The 16,902-nt window shown below is 35.1% G+C and overlaps 1 protein-coding gene across 1 annotated transcript; it reads right to left on the reverse strand.

The window, feature by feature from the left end:
- Positions 1 to 1,738: 1,738 nt before the first annotated feature.
- Positions 1,739 to 7,640, reverse strand: LOC147860636 (glyoxysomal fatty acid beta-oxidation multifunctional protein MFP-a-like). Its single transcript, XM_087324361.1, has 17 exons — positions 7,168 to 7,640; positions 5,986 to 6,057; positions 5,789 to 5,851; positions 5,639 to 5,695; positions 5,268 to 5,335; positions 5,030 to 5,111; positions 4,894 to 4,949; positions 4,507 to 4,809; positions 4,246 to 4,332; positions 3,984 to 4,158; positions 3,772 to 3,893; positions 3,519 to 3,682; positions 3,128 to 3,382; positions 2,893 to 3,014; positions 2,698 to 2,819; positions 2,459 to 2,607; positions 1,739 to 2,261 (listed from the first exon to the last, which is right to left on the reverse strand). Exons 1-17 carry the CDS (start codon positions 7,259 to 7,261, stop codon positions 2,084 to 2,086), a joined length of 2,169 nt encoding a protein of 722 aa, XP_087180487.1. The 5' UTR covers positions 7,262 to 7,640; the 3' UTR covers positions 1,739 to 2,083.
- Between the last annotated feature and the right edge of the window lie 9,262 nt (positions 7,641 to 16,902).

Genomic DNA, 16,902 nt, shown 5'->3' on the forward strand with positions numbered 1-16,902 from the left:
TATCTATCGTCCACGTTGTTTGCTAGTTTTGCATGTCGTGTGTCAAGCATCATGGACTTGGCTTTGGCTCTATTTCTAGCTCTATGCCTCCGTCTTGAACTCCTCAATTAGCAATAAAGCTGATAGTAAATGCAAGCAATCTTTTCTCAAATATACTTGCTCGCCACACATACAACATATATCGCACATGTAAGGCATGATATTTTATGGTCGACAAATCACGTAATACATGCATATGGACTAGTCCATATTTGACCATGGATATTGACAAATATATACGTACACATGTACATATTGGGAAGGTCCATGGTCTTACATTGGAAGCACATTCATGAGCACTAGTATGCTCTAGTACTCTATTCATTATTGCCATGAAAAAGGGGAGTGTGTTCTTTATTATTGTAGAATGCGGTCACAAACAAACACTTGGTTGATATGGAATCTTTGATTATCAAAGGGGTAGGATCAACAATAATGAATGTTGCCTGTGTGGACACTCAAGAACCTTCTCAATATGCATGAAGTAAAAACTTACACAACATGGTTTTCATTGCAATGAATAATGGATTGTAGGTAAAAGGAGAAGCATATCCTTTCATCATATACAAATCAATGAAAGGAGAGAGATGATCATGACCATGACGTATTATCATTCTCTGCCAAAGACTAGTAAATGAAATGAATCATGAGTTTCATTATTAAGACATCCATCTATTAGATCATACATTTCTTTGGAAGGTCCTTTAGGGCATATCATTGAGCTAAATGAAACTACTATCAATCATGAGTAGCCTTCCCCTCCTTCACAACATTATTTTGATCAAGTTTTGTGTTGTCTACGTGCTGCGCAATGATTATTTCAAATGTTCTTACCTTTACAGCATATATAAATGCAACGGTAAAAGGTGCGAACATCAAGTAGGAGACAATGGTCCTTGTGGATCTATTTTAATGAAATCAACTTTATACTCCAAGCTTTAAAAGGCAAGACATCAACATATACAAGTTCATCAACCCTTTTTTAATGAGTAAAATAATGGGAGCCAACAACCCATCTGTCACAAATCTTCCACCAACAAATGTGCTTTATCACAAGACTTACCAAACGGCATTGCTTAGAAGAGAAGCACATTTTCCTTGTTAACTCCAACTCTCATTTAAGAATTAAAACATGCAAACTACTTGCGCAAATAGTTCTAGTGTCAAAGTAGTTGACAAATGTCAATATTAAAACCATGAATCACATAATGACTATTGAAAATTTTGAGTGATCCCTAGCGAAGCCTAGAAAATTCTGTTTACATCCACACTCTTCCCACAGAAATACTACTTTGCATGCATACGTATCTTTCGAGAAAATTAGACATGTACTTTCATTTCAAAACCTGAGAAAATTACATTCAAGTCTAACCATTTTACATACACAAATTAGAAACTGGAAACTGGAAATTCACTATCCCAAAATTTTCACAAATACCAATATCTGTTACATTAAAATCAGCCAATCAAGGACAACTAAAATTTGGCACAGCGATTAGATAGTGTATGCACAGATAAAATTCATACCACACCAAGTACCAAATAACTATAGCTCTATCTTTGAGAACTTAACAAAACTTCGCATAGAGTTAAACAATAAAAATTCAAAACAAATACAGAAATACTTTCATCTAAATATATAAAGTGCATAAACAGTATATCATTGCCTTGTAATATGGTGGGACTCAGAAACAAAAGCTAAAGGAAAATCAACTTGTCAATACTAATACTAGAAAACTTGGAAAATAGTTGGGGATAGCATCATAGAAAACTGAAATTGAATTCATCTGTAACGATAGATTGGATTCATTCGCAACTGTGTAAAGAAAAACTTTGAGAACCTCATGTCTTATATTTCCATCTTTTGCCCTTTTGGCGAAAAAAGAACCATTTCATTATATTTGGAGTCCAGACATATTGTTTATTGTTCCACCCTATCATTTAATGGTATTTATGATATATTATAGCCAATAACAGCCTGATATGATCAAAGATCCTTTTTAAGGCATTCCTAATATTATTGCAGACTGCATATCTAGAGACCTCATAACCTAGCCTTGGCTCCATTCTGAACAGGAGATGACAGCTTCAAGCCTCTTGCAGCACAATGCTGTAACCATGCACATGGCTTAAAGAAATTGCCATAAGATTGTGATAAACTATTCAATCTGGAAGCAACATGTTTCGCACCCACCAAATCTCCCCAAAATACAATACCACCCCTGTAAAGAGAAGACATTTGTCAGCGATATGTATAACCATGCTCAAAATATCCAGTCATATATAATCATGTTCAGAAGATCCAACGACCATATATAGCATCTCTATTGATCCAGCAAGACAAGTAGGCGTAATATCCAGCCAAAGAGAATCATGTCCAAGCCAAAGATCCAAGTAAAAATACATTTGAAAGTATTACCTGTATGGTGGGAATCCCATTCCCATAACAGAGGCGATATCCAAGTCAGATGCCTTGGATACTACTCCTTCCTCGAGGACACGGCATGCCTCGTTGACAACAGGAAAGAATATCATCTCGACGATCTCTTCATCAGAAAGAACAACTGGCTGCGATAAGAAATGAATACAAAGTCAGCACTACATTTAGGCTACTTAGCTTAGTAACATGATATTCCTACAAGAGAATATTGTCACTACCTTCTTGTTTGGCATAATATCAGATAGCGCCCTGGACTTTTGAAGATATTTCTGTACATCTGGGTCTGGTTTGGCTTTACGTTTGTCATCATACACATAAAACCCCTTTTTCGTCTTCTCACCTGAGGTACATATAATCTCAGATAATGGAATATATTTCTATTGAGCACTTTAATATTTACAGCTGATACTAACCAAGACGCTTGTCCTCCATAAGAAAGGGGAAAAGCATCGACTTGTACACACGTTCAGGAAAAGCTTCTATGAATGTCATGCCAGATGCCACACCAACTTCGAATCCCACAAGATCTGCCAGCCTGTAGCAACCATGGGGAAAAGCAGAGAATAACATTACAATTGGCAAATAATTTACAGAAAAGTATCATCATATAAAGAATTTAACTTGAGAGCAACTCAATCTAAAACTCACCTGAAAGGGCCCATTGGCATGCCAAATGCAGTAATAATACGATCTATGCGATAAACATCCACACCAAGGTCTACTAACAGCAGTGACGCTTGTGTGTACGGGAAGAAAGTTCGGTTGACAGCAAAGCCAGGACAATTGCCAACTACAACAGGAACTTTTCTAATCCTTTTTCCAAATTCCAAGAGATCAACTAGCACTTGCGGTGAAGTACTGTTTGTCCTAATAATCTCAAACAGTGGCATAATATGCGCAGGGCTGTAGGAGAATAAAAGAGAACGAATTTAGGTTCATAACAAACTAAGCAAAGTAATGACATCAACATCCATGGAAACATCAAGTCTCCCTTTAGGTAAATTGCACTAGATTCAATTCAAGCAAGCAATACAATTACCTGAAGAAGTGCGCACCTGCCACTCGATCCTTGGCTTTCAGATTCTGAGCAATCAAGTTGAGATCGATGGTTGAGGTATTGGTGGCTAGGACACAAGTTGATGGACATGCCTTCTCTAGGTCAGCAAGGATTTGTTGCTTCAACGCTAACTTCTCTATAACAGCCTGTATATAGAATCAAGGGCTCATATAGCCTCTCCGTGAAATGTTTATTGATGGTTAGTTCTCATATACTCTATAATGTTCAGACTTACCTCAATGACAATGTCCACATTTCTAAAGTCATCATAGGTCAGTGCACCTTTAATCAGACCAAAAGTCTGTTCAAACTTTTCTTTTGTCATTTTTCCCTTTTTCACCCTGCTCTGAAGGTTGGCTGCACATGGATTTATACATTATTTCTTTTGGCATGGTTTTTTATCTCAAGTCAAAAGTTTTCAGCTCAATATAATGAGGTCATTCATACCTTTGACTCTGTCAAGTCCAGACTGCAAGAAATCTGCATTGATCTCCTTTAATACCACTTCAATACCACTCAATATGCAAGCAGTGGCTATTCCCGATCCCATGAGACCACCACCTATAACTCCTACTTTCTTAGGAGGACTTGGACGCAATCCTAAATCTGTGATGCCGGGAACCTACGTTGCGCCATCAACCAGTTCAATATCTCAGCCATAAAAGCTTACCATCATAGGTGATGCATGATCTAGAGGATTCTCTCTTACTTTTGCAGTTGCTCTTTGAGCAAGAAACACATGGGTCAAAGATTTTGCTGTGTCTGAAGCAACACATTCCACGAACGCCTTTCCTTCCTGTCAACAAAGCTTATATGCAATTAGTATCCAATTGCTGAAGTCCCATGTGAGAAATATACATGTTAAGAATCCCTATCATAGCTAACCAATCATTATTTACAATGGCAGGTAAAGGTTATATTAAAGCATCATAACTTGCCAACTATTTATTTTAAATAACAGATAACACACCTTTTCGAGACCGGCAAACCCTCCTGACACAATTCCCTCCTCTACTACATCCAGGCATACCAATGGATGATGTAGATTTGGAGCTCTTTTCTTGGTTTGCTCTCTGGCAAACTTCAAGATTTCACGTGCCTCTGCAAGGGGCTCAAGTCTATCTGTTCTGTAGAGTGAAACTGTCCAAGGTTTGCGAAAATTAGCAATGTCCAAAGCCCACTGTCTAGCTACAGAAAGAAGCTCTTTAGGTGGTGCAACAGCATCTACAAGCCCCAACTCCACAGCTTCTGCAGTACTGATAGGTTTTGAAGTCTAGAAGTGTACAGAAAGTAATTAGTTTGGCACCAAGAAAAACTTCAAAGAAATTGTAGTAGCATGAAGTTCCATCGCAATTACCAGCATCATCTCTATAGCTTTGGATAAACCCACTAGTCGGGGCAGGCGTTGAGTGCCTAATAACAAGATAAACAAATTGAGACCTATTACAATTCTCTTGTGATGGTTTCAACGACTTAAACATAATAAACTTTACCTCCCCCTCCTGGAATAACACCTAATTGAAGTTCAGGTAGACCAAGTTGACTCTTTGGTGATGCAATCCTAGCATGGCAACACTAGAATAAAACAAGGTGACTTCAATATAATCCTATGATAAAAGCAAGCTTTAATTATGTATGTATCTCTTTCAGTAATATTTACAAAAAGTCCCACATCAGCCACTGGTTCTATGCAAGAATCTGACAACACTCTTTAATCCTATCTCAACATACCATTGTCAGTTCCAAGCCCCCACCAAGCGCAAGCCCTTGGATAGCAGCAACAGAAGGTTTTTTACCCCCTGAAAACACAAGAAGAAATGCCTCAATATGAGAGAATCTTACCTGCACATTTATTATATGTACATGCATGCACTTAATTACATGAAACTGACACATCTCTTCCTTAGTGATAAACAATGTTTGCTCATTTTCTTCATGTGCTCATGTGAGTATAGATTTGCATTGCTGCAGAGAAGAAAGCAAGAAGCTGTACCTTGAATCTTAAAAAGTATTGAAGCGACAAAAAAATCACCCTGATAAATATTGAACTATGCATAAACAGTAAATAAATGGATTCGTGAAGATCAAATATATTCTTCTACCTTCCATCAGATTTGTTTGGAGGTTGGGGGATGCAGATGAAACATTTAAAAAATCACCTGAAACAAAAATAAATATCATAGATCAATACTCTCATTCTCACTGGACAACTTTGTAGTGTCAACTTGATGAGCTAGCAAATTAGAACAAACCAGTAGCTTGTATTGCTTGCATAGTCATAATGTCAAACCCACCAGAGAAAACACCTTTAGCACCTGCATTAAAGTCGCAATTCACTAATGTAGCATAGGCATATGCATATATATTATGCAGCTTAAGGAACCACACATTGTGGGGGCACATCCTCCATTGTATGTATGTGAATGTTAACATTAGCAAATCATTGCACCTGTAAGCACAATAGCTTTCACATCATCCCTTCCCATTGCCTCGTCATATTTCTGTTTCAAACCCAAGAATACTGGCAAAAAGTAATTTGAGAATTAAGCACAATATATGTCATAATTACATATTTACATGAAAGAATCCCAAACAAAGCATATATTACTTTAAAAAAGCCAGTATATGAAAGAAGAACCCAATATATTAACAAAAAAATATTTATCAGAAACAATGCATGCTTCACATACCCTCGATTCTTCAGAGAAAATACTTCACAGAAACTGTTTACTGCACTGAGTCACTCCCAATTTTCTATAATATTCACTGTATACTTAAATTTTAAATTTTATGCCAGAAAAATGCTCTAAATTGGCAACGTGATTAATTTCCATGTATGCATAAAGTACCAAATTACTGACTTTTGCTAGCATCGGGCCTATGTAATGTGCTCTTCTCTAATCTTACAATAGAAAGGAAATTTTCAATGCCGGATCTTTCCATAATACCATTTTCTTTACTTACAAATTGTTTGCATATGTTATAAAAGTCATTGTCATAAAGTTCATTTTCATGTTCTCTAGGTCCACTTGGCTATATAATCCTTTACGGGCTTCAGTGATGTGACATTCTGAGCACTGATTCTGATAGCAATTATCTAAAATACCAAATTTTCCTTATAACTTGCATATATATCACATGTTCAGAAGCTTCCATATTTGTTATTCTCAAACTTCCTATGCCTAGCAAAGCTTAATCACTACAATCATATTTATCATTATTAATGTCAAGATCAATCTTTTTCAAACTAACTATGCTTCATTATACGTTGCACTTAAAAACCTTCCTGGTTTTACCTTCTCGTTTATGTATATAGGCTAATCTATTCTCAACTAAACTCCTGATTCTTATCTATATCAATATTTCTATGCTCAAGTATTACTAATGTACCCATATCTATCAATCAGTGACTAACTGCTAAGTTTTGGACAGTGATCTGAACAAAAAAATGAACACGACCGTTCTGTCCCTATTACAAGACATGTATTAATCGATCAAAGACCAAAAGTTGCAAAAAAATATCAAAGGATATGAAGATCGAGATCCTTCAAATGATCAATTGTATCAAAGATCCAAGATAGAAAAGACGAAATGAAAAAATATATCAAAGGCTGGAGATCGTGCAGCCAACCTGGAATAGAAAGGGAGTTCACAGGGGGGTTATCGATAGTAATAACGGCCACGCCATCAGGAAAGACCTCAAGACGAACAGCTTCTTTCTCCATAGCAAGATTTGTCCTTCTCTTCTTCTCCTTATTTTCTTCGTCTTCCTCCTCTATTTCCTTTTTCTCTTCGTCTTCTCGACCTCCTTTACTTCGTCCTTGTCAAATTCCTCCTCAGCAGCAGAATTCTTCCCTTACGTCTTGTTTCTTGCTTCCTTTTATATGCCGATTTCCTCCGATTCTTCCTCTTCAGCAGGGCAGAGAGATTCCTTCCACAGTTTTCCTCCTCCTTCTCGCTGATATTTCTTTTTTTGTCGCTTTAGATGCGTCGGGCGGAGAGGCCGTCTCGATCGGATGGGAGCAGGAAAGAGATGGCGAGATTCTTGTGAGAGAGGGGGGGATCGATCGGACCTGGTCCTTCCTTCGTTCTTTCTTTCTCTGAGTTCGATCGACTTGGCTCTCTGCGTTCTTGATGGTTTCTTTGTCTGCAGCGTCTTCTGTGTTCTGAGTCTTATTTTGCTGTGTACATATTTATCAGAATTATTTATTTATTTATTTATTTATTTATTTATTTATTTATCTATTTATTTATTTATTTATTTATCTATTTATTTATCTATCTATCTGTTTATTTATTTATTTATTTATTTATTTATTTATTTATTTATTTATTTATTTATTTATTTATTTATTTATTTATCTATTTATCTATTTATTTATTTATTTATTTATTTATCTATTTATTTATTTATCTATTTATTTATTTATCTATTTATTTATTTATCTATCTATTTATTTATTTATTTATCTATTTATTTATTTATCTATTTATTTATTTATTTATTTATCTATCTATCTGTTTTTTTTTTTTAATTTTATTTGTTTATTTATTTATTTGCCTATCTACATATCTATTTAGTTTTATCTATTTATTTATTTATTTATCTATTTGAGAAATAAAAGGATAAAGAAATTCGATGTATATCCCATTAATAAAAACGTTTCTTGGGCGGATAGAGAGGGGGTGACGTCATGCGTGATTTGGGGCGTGCGGGGGCCAAAGGCCCAGATTTATAGGCGGCCTTCTCGCTGCCCAAATTTAGAGGAGCACTTGTGTCCGCCCATCTCCCCCTGGACGGACGGACAACGGTTGACCCCAACACGGTGTTCGTGTTCGTGTTCATGCGTGCGTTTGTGCTCGTGTTTGGGTTCGGGTTCGTGTTTATGAGCGAGCACTTGTTTGTTTTGTGTCCATGTCTACGTGCACAAATGAAACATGTGCTTTTAATGTGTAGGTCTATGAACGTGTGCATGTGTGCCTGCCTATCCATACATATCTATCTATACAAGTGAGTTTGTGTGTGTGTGTGTGTGTTCGTGTTTGTCTACGTGCATAAGCGTGTGCTTTATGATCACGTCAATGAATGTGTGCACATGTGCCCGCTTGTCCATACATTTGAATGAGTGAGTGTGCAAGTGTGCAAGTGTGTCCCTCTCTACGTGCATGAATGTGTGATTTATGTGCTCGTCCAACATCTCGAACACACGAGTGTGTGTGTGCGTGCACACACACATGCATGCAAGGCACATGGAGGTGAGAGTGTTATTTATGCCTGCGTGCACAATAGTGTGTGTGTGTGTGTGTGTGTGTGTGTTGTGTGTGCGCACGATCACTGGAGTAGTAGTTAAAGCTCCCCGAGTGGTTCAAGGTTCCAAGGGATAAACGAGAATAATGTTCATTGTAACATTGTGAAAAGACTCTAACTCTTCCCTTAATGATAAAAATATATACAGTATAGAAAGACTCTCTTCTGATTGTCATCACAAGAATAATAAATGGGGGGAGAGAAATATGATCCTCTCCCTTCTTGAGTCAGTGGGTATTAACAATCAACAACGGTTCAATTTGAACCGAACCGGGAAACCACGGCTTAACGGTAAAAATGGTTTGGTTCAGTTCAATTCGGTTTCGGTTTCAACAGTTAGAAACCACGGTTTAATAGGTTTTTTTATTTTTACAAAAATTAAAAATAATAATAAGTTATTTTTAAACAAGCTTTTCATTTTTAGGCCTTATTCTCACATTTCATGAACATCTTTAAAATTTAAAAACTTTAAAATAATGAAATATTTTAAATTTTAAAAATTAAATTTTGACCTAAGTTGAAAACCAAAACCAAACCACGAAACTGTGGATTTAACGGGTTAATGGTTTGAAAAAAAATTAACGGTTTCGTGGTTCCGTTCAGTTTAGTTCAGGTTTCAAATTTTTTGAACGGTTTGGTTTTGACCCTCTCAAACCGAACCGAACTGTTGCCGATCATTAGTGGGTACCCACGTAAGATGGAACTATCGCATCCTTATAGGGATTTCTATATAACATTCTCATCTGACTAATGAAATGAGTTTTTTTAGAGAAAAAAAGAAAAGAAATATGATATCTTATTTGAGAAACACTAAACGTGTGCCCATGTGACATGCTTGCTTACTCTCGAGTCTCTATAAAACAAGATGTTGACATTTGTAAAACGTGGATTCAAAAATGATAATTGCCAACCAGCCATCTCATTTGATCTATCCTTTTTCATGTTTAAAATCCTAGCAATAGCCACTGATTAGAACGAAATTAGGTTGTGGTCATCTCCTTGAATCTCGTTTATGCACAACAAAATGAGAGGATATATGAAGGAAAACCGATAGTGTGATATGGAAAGATAGAAAAAAATTTGGTTTTTATGGAAATCAAAGAAAAAAAGGCGGAGCTTTTTGTGCAATGAGAGACGAACCTTATTTACATGTTTTCCTCCCCCCAATGGCCATTTCGTCACATATAGACTTTGTCCCATTAATGAAAGATGAAAGGCATGTCCATGATTAAATTTGGTTCCCAGGAGTAGCACTTTTTGGTAGCCAAAAAGCAAAAGAGACAATTATGGAAATACGATCACAATTCATTGAGTAAATGTCTCGATCAAATTTCATTTCAATGACTAATACTTTTCCATAGCTAGAAAGCAAAAGAGAAGTTGAGGCAAAATTGGTAGTAGTAGCTCATTGAATAAACGTCCACAACAATGTGGAAATAAAACGACATTATCTTATTCAAGTTAAAAATAAAAGGCAATGACAAATGCTTATAACAAACTAATAAAAGTTAGACAGATGATAGATGTACAAAAGTGAGTTTTTGTAACTTATCCGTAAGATGTTCATCTAACTAAGGCTAAAATGAACACAAGGCATCTCAAGGTTAAGATGAGTTGAGATTAAGGTAAGATTATTATTGAGCTATTTTCAAAACATTGTTAAATGCTTGTTTATGTGTCGAGGCCTTTTGATGTCACATTATCACAAGCTATTACAGCGAGCTCGTGAAATATGAGTGGGTCTATTGACGCATTGAACAAGGGGAGATTGGGTTGATGATTATGTATTTGGTATTTAAGAATAATTTTTGGGGTTTTATTAAAATTGGATGGTATTTTCAAAATATAATTTCCCTACAAAGTGTTCGCATGTAGGGAGAAGTGAGAGGGAAGGGGAAATGAACTCTAGGTGGTGTGTGTTTGTTTTATTATTGGTCTCCAAGGGTGTGAGCCCTAGGCTCAACACCTAATCTAATGTTGACATCTATTAGGTTATATGTTAGGTAAGGGGTGGCATTTTATCCACAAGATTCAATATTCAAGGACATGAGTTTGAATCTCCTCACTTGTCAAAGTAGTAAATTCCCAATTTCTCAGTCCAATTATAATTTTCATTGGTTTTTAGTGGTGAGTTACACTAAATGTAAATTCAAATGGTGGGTATTGGAATCATCATTGAAACCTACATGAATGGGCGTCTCCGCATGTTCCACGAGGACATGAACATGTTCTCTCATAGAGAGCCTCATTAAGTAGTTCTTTTGAGTTGAGTCATTATGGACAATGAGTGACCAACATGGCTTGCACGAAATAGTGTCTCCACAAGTTCTTCAAAAGGACATAATATATGCTCATTCACTCAAGGGAAGCCTTGCCAATAACTAAATTCCTATCGCATGTACAAGATCAACGTGTCAATGTTGTCGCATAAACGGGCATGCACCAGTGGGATTGTTGTTGGGAACTTAAACCAAGGAGGATGTGATGTTGTGTGAGAAACCCCCTCATCGGCTGCCTTGTGTAATTTCCCTTTTTTGTGAATTGCCTATGTTACTTTTGAAGCTTAGACTTGAGGAAACCTCAAAGTCGAGGAAAGATCGAGTCAAGGAATTATTTCACCTTCCCCCGATGTTGTCGCTCAACCAAGCTCTTTCTCTCCCTCTGATTGAAGTGGTGCTTAAGTGATTGGCGTAGGATTAAGGCCAATTACAACCATTTAATACAACAAAACCATGATGAAAACCCAAAACTTTAGTTTTTACACGAAAGTCCCCTTACGAAATAGGGTTTACAAAACGATTACAAAGTAATTACAATGGTGATTATGATAAGTGTTTACAATGGTGGTAACATAACACATTTGTTTCATATGATGAAACTTGATTATGGGTGATGAATATTGACCAATATATGTTCTAGTTTGCTTATTTGTAGGGTAAGAGAATGTTACCAAGTGCATTTATAAAGATCGTCAACTTCTTCTATATTTCCTTATTCTCAATTATGAGAAGGTGCGATGAATGAATCAAACCATGTAATGGGTAAAGAATTTATCTTTTTATGTCTAAAAAAGAAATTTCCTCGGAAGAAATTGTTGATGCAATAACATTCAAGTTGCTTGCATCCAATCAAAGTTAACTTTATGTTGAGTACATATGGGGAATTGATTTTAACTATATACGCTTTAAGCAAATTTCAAGCCAATATACATGGTTTATAATGGCCTTTATTTGAGTTTTTAACAAACCCATGCTTTCTAAATTCAATGCCATCACACATGTTTGACAAAAGAAATGCACTAGACATCAATGATGGATTCTTCTTCAAAAGTAGCAATAAAGTATCATATAAGATTGTTGTAAAGGGTATGCTTGTTTAACTTGTTGTATGGTATTGAAGATTTAATGCTAGTTTACGATTCTAAATCAACGATGATATCTATAACACACCACACAATAATACTTAAAGACTGAGATGGCCATAGACAAAGAGGACAATTTTGTTGATATCACCCCAATGGATGAAGATTTCGTATAAGCTTTTATCAACGAAAGCATAATAGAATCCGCAAAGGGTTGGGGATTCTCCTCCGAAAAAACATTATGTCTTGGATGTTGTCACCCTTTTGTAAAATTCAAGAGGCTCTATCCCAAATAAAAATAGTGGGTGCTTTTTTATTTGAGCATGACCATGCTTTTTTTTCGCCATTTGCATGCTTTACTTTTTCTCTGGCACCTAATGCTAAAAATAAAAAAAACCAACCATACCATCCGCCTTCACATTCATGGCTAAGTTGTTTATTAAAGCTTAGGGAGGTAAAGGGAGTTCCCCTGTGGAAGGCTCTTCAAATGGCACAACCCCTACAATTATGTGAAGTTTATCAGCTAGTTCACTTGTGTTGGTATTCATTTTTGTTTTTAATGGTATTCGAAACATGACAATGAATGATGTATGCCAATTTTGTTGATATATGAACGAAAGATATAAAACCCATATCTTTGGTGTCCCAAATGTGTTAATTTGAAAATTGAGGGAGTATCTTTAGTTTGGAAATGAGATTTCATTGAAAATTAGATAGGATAGTGTTGTGAGAAGGCCTCTTGATCTACATGAAGACTTGAAGTTGATGGCTCAAGAAGTTTCAGGATTATGTCGAAGTTGTTTTAAATAGTTTAACAACAAATATCCCTAAAGTGAGTCTTTTTACATAATGGTTACTCTTGATTTTTTGGGGAAAAAAAGGTTACTCTTGAGTTTTGTTAGAGGCGATGGTTCTGTGTGAAGTTGAGAGAAATGGATAAAGATGTAGTGCTCAACCAACTCTATAACTCTATGAGGTAAATCTTGGTGGGAATGCAATATAGGCATATAATATGTTATTAGGCTTTCTTTTTTGTGTAATGCAATGCAAAAACAAATGAAGTCATTAAAGAGCTTTTCAAGAGGATCAAGATATTACGAGATGTCGTGAGCAATTTAGATGTCAATCTTCCTTGCTTTCTTGTCTAATAAGGCAATTAAGTGTGCATGAATCTCATGGTTTGACAATTGGATGGTGTAATGGAGGTAGGCTAAAGTTGCAAAACCATTGAATTTATCGTTTTTGTGGCTTAAAAGTTTCTAAAACAATTGGCTTCTAACACCATCATACAATGATGTTTCCGGGGGATACTCGAAATGCTAACTATCAGGGACCTTTAGATCAAATGCTAACTATCAAGCTATAAATAATGGATTTGCAAATGGTGGACATAGCCAAAGGTTTAATGACTCAAAACAAAATGGTGATAAAACTTCCAATAGAAGAATGCCTTCTTGTTTGCCTCATGTCCCACCATCTTCTTTAGGTGGCTTTGTGTTTAGATGTTCCAAATAATCTTTGGAGAATTGTAGGACTTATGGAACTTGATACAAATCATGTTTCATCAAACTCAATTGTTAGTAGAAATCTCTTTGTAAACTTAATTATAAAATGGGAACCCTTAAAGATACACCTCCCCTTTACATCACGTACAACCCCCAAAAACTGTTATCTTCTTCAATATTCGGTCCTCAATATTTTTGTGTTGCATCTAATCCATTTCATCTTTCTTCTTTAATATTTGGTTTTTTCTTATTCAATAATGTGTCAACTATCCATATTGATCTCTATTATATATAAAATCTATAAGTGAACAAGTAATTAATGTTTTTTTGTATACAACAAATGTGCAAAAACGATGGTATCTCTCGCTCTCTCTCTAATAATCTTATTTTGTATGATGAGCAACCCGCCAATGATTGTATTGGAGGCCAAATACATGATAATTAAGATAAATTACAATTTAAAAGTCTCAATAAAAAAATATTTTCTTTTGTAAAAATTGTCACATTGTCGTGTGACACCATTATCAACGCAAAAAACACACATCACTATTGGCGTCACTATGTCGCACAATGACATTACTGAAGTACCACCATTAGGGACATGTTTTTGCGTCACTAACTACATGTTTCATGTTAATGTTCCAAAAGTGATGCATGGAACCATAGAATGAACCATACGTATCATACGTGCATTCACATTCGAGAATGATTCAATCAAATGTGTATGGTAAATCATCTCAAAGTTGGATTGGATTGACTATGGTCTATATTATATATTGATTCACTCTCAATCCCAATAAGTGGACTCTAATCCATTGTGAACCACCAACATAAGTATGGTTGGAATATTTGCATTGTATCACATTCATACATTTGGGATGCTTCTTAAGAATCAAGGCATCTCTATCCTCCTCACTTTAGAACGTTACAAAAAAATGAGTATGAACTATGGAGATTGAATCAAAATATGTCATTATAAATTATAATCAAACGTTCAAAAACTCATAAAACGTATATTCAAGAATATGAAGAAAACTTGACATAGGCAGTAGTAACATTTACCACTAACTAGGGTGAGCTAATTTTTAATAACAAAGAAAGGAAAAAAAGGAACATGACACTAACATAAAATTTTGCCATGACTTGAAGGTTGACACTAATGAGAGGATATGAGAAAATTGGGAATTGAACCCAAGACCTACGCAAAAGTAGGATAACAACTTACTACTAGGTTGAGCTAGTCACTAAAAATAACAAAAGAAATAAAGTAATATAGCACTAATATAAAATATTGCTATGACAACACACTAACGAGAGAGAGATGAGAAAATTGGGAATTGAACCCAAGACATAATCAAAAGTGACATGACAACTTATCACTAGGGCAAGCCAATTCATAATGGCAATTAATGAAAAAAAATTAGAAGATCAGTATACGTTTTGCCCTTTTCAAACATTTTTATGCTTGCATGAACACGTATATTATTCTATGCATGGAACCATAGAACATAATATCCACATTCTTCTTGCTCAAACATTCGTCTGAAAACGAATGCGGATGTTATGAAAACACACTTAATATGTTTTTTCTTACATTTTTTATTTTTTCTTCTCACTTTTTTATACAACAAAAAAAAGTTTTACTTTATAGTAAATAATGAATAGAAAAGTATGGTTTTACCAACTTCGATGGTGTTTACCATACTCGAATGCGAATGCACGTATGGTTCGTACTATGCATGGAACCATAATTTGACACACGCGTGGTATTCGTGATATTCTCCATGTGTAATATTCTCAATATTCGAGAATACGAAATGGCCCCAAGAATATTAAAAAACCATTCGTTTTGCAAAATAAAGATACTCATACAATATTTATTTATTTATTTATTTTACAAAAAAAAGAACAATTATTCATTAATAGATTATAGTGTCAAGAGAGTTTATTAAACTTATTTTAATTAATCAATTAATTAATTAATTTTTAAAAAACAAATATTTTTATATTAATTATACAAATATGATTAATATGAACTTTGAATATATAATTAGTTTGAAGTACTATTTTTAATGTCAAAATAAAAATATCCATAAATTTTGAGGGAATAAAAAGTGAGAAATTAATGAGCCTTTATTTTATTTTATTTATTTATTAAAAATAAAACGAATACTTATAACTTATAAGTTATACATTTATTATAAATATTTAGTATTGTCAAATCCCAAGTCCCTCTTTTATTATCCCTATTTATTGTCAAGTTCCTTTTTTTTATCCTAGGAAATTAAAAGAGACAGTTTTTTTTTTAGTTAAACGAATACTTGACCACCCATTCGTATTCGTATTCGTTTGCATTCGAATGAGAACCCCGACGAATGTGAATATGTCAATCTATGCATGGAACATTGAATGAAGACACATATGAGGAGAGAGTGAGACAAAGTGCAAGTTCGTTGATTTGGTCAACAATTACATATTGACCAATTCATTGATAATCCAAGTTGTTGAAAGGCTTCTAGTTTTTACATTCCTTTGTAAGAGCAATACGTGATCTTCAACTAGAAACTTAAGTGCTTTTGGTGAGGAGTTGAGACGATGTATGTCTACAACTTTGTTGTGTGTAGCTTGGGCATCATGTAAATGGTGACAAAGAGTAACCTTGGAGTCAAATTAGACGATCCTCCGCAACAAGTTTTTGGATGTTCAAGCATTATCCGATGGGGATGACATCCCATGTTGGCAAAGAAGGGAGTAATTTTGGTAGAAGAATGAACAAATTATTGTAAGCAAACTCCACAAAGTACAAACAGTCAACCCAATCATCCTGAATGGAAAGTGATTAAATATGGTTTGTGATAGGACACTTATGAGTGTAAAATCGTATGCATTACCTTCTCGACTAAAGGACTTGATTGGATCAACATGAATCAAAATAGGGATAAATGTAAATGCATCACTTTGTTAGGATCCAACCAGCCACAACCGGTTATTACGTGTGTAAGTGTGGGTGCAAAAACGAAGTGACAAAAATAACAAAAGACGAAAAATAGAAGTACAGAGACATAGGTATTTTTACATGGAAAATCCTAATAGGGAAAAACCACGGGAGTTCACAAACTCCAAACTATTACTATATGCAGGAGGAATACAAATAAGAAACTCTAAGGCAACTACCTTGAGTTCTTCTTCGTT

This window comes from Azolla caroliniana, unplaced genomic scaffold (assembly GCF_043228905.1).
Source record: "Azolla caroliniana isolate FFs.n. ecotype wild unplaced genomic scaffold, voAzoCaro1.0.p SCAF_9, whole genome shotgun sequence".
Taxonomy (NCBI): Eukaryota; Viridiplantae; Streptophyta; class Polypodiopsida; order Salviniales; family Salviniaceae; genus Azolla; species Azolla caroliniana.

Coding starts and splice junctions, on each gene's coding strand:
- LOC147860636 (XM_087324361.1), bottom strand. CDS start 7,261: ATGGAGAAAGAAGCTGTTCGTCTTGAGGTCTTTCCTGATGGCGTGGCC. Junction 3,894..3,983: donor TGGACTTGACAGAGTCAAAG/GTATGAATGACC, acceptor ATCCATGTGCAG/CCAACCTTCAGAGCAGGGTG. Junction 2,820..2,892: donor TATGGAGGACAAGCGTCTTG/GTTAGTATCAGC, acceptor TATGTACCTCAG/GTGAGAAGACGAAAAAGGGG.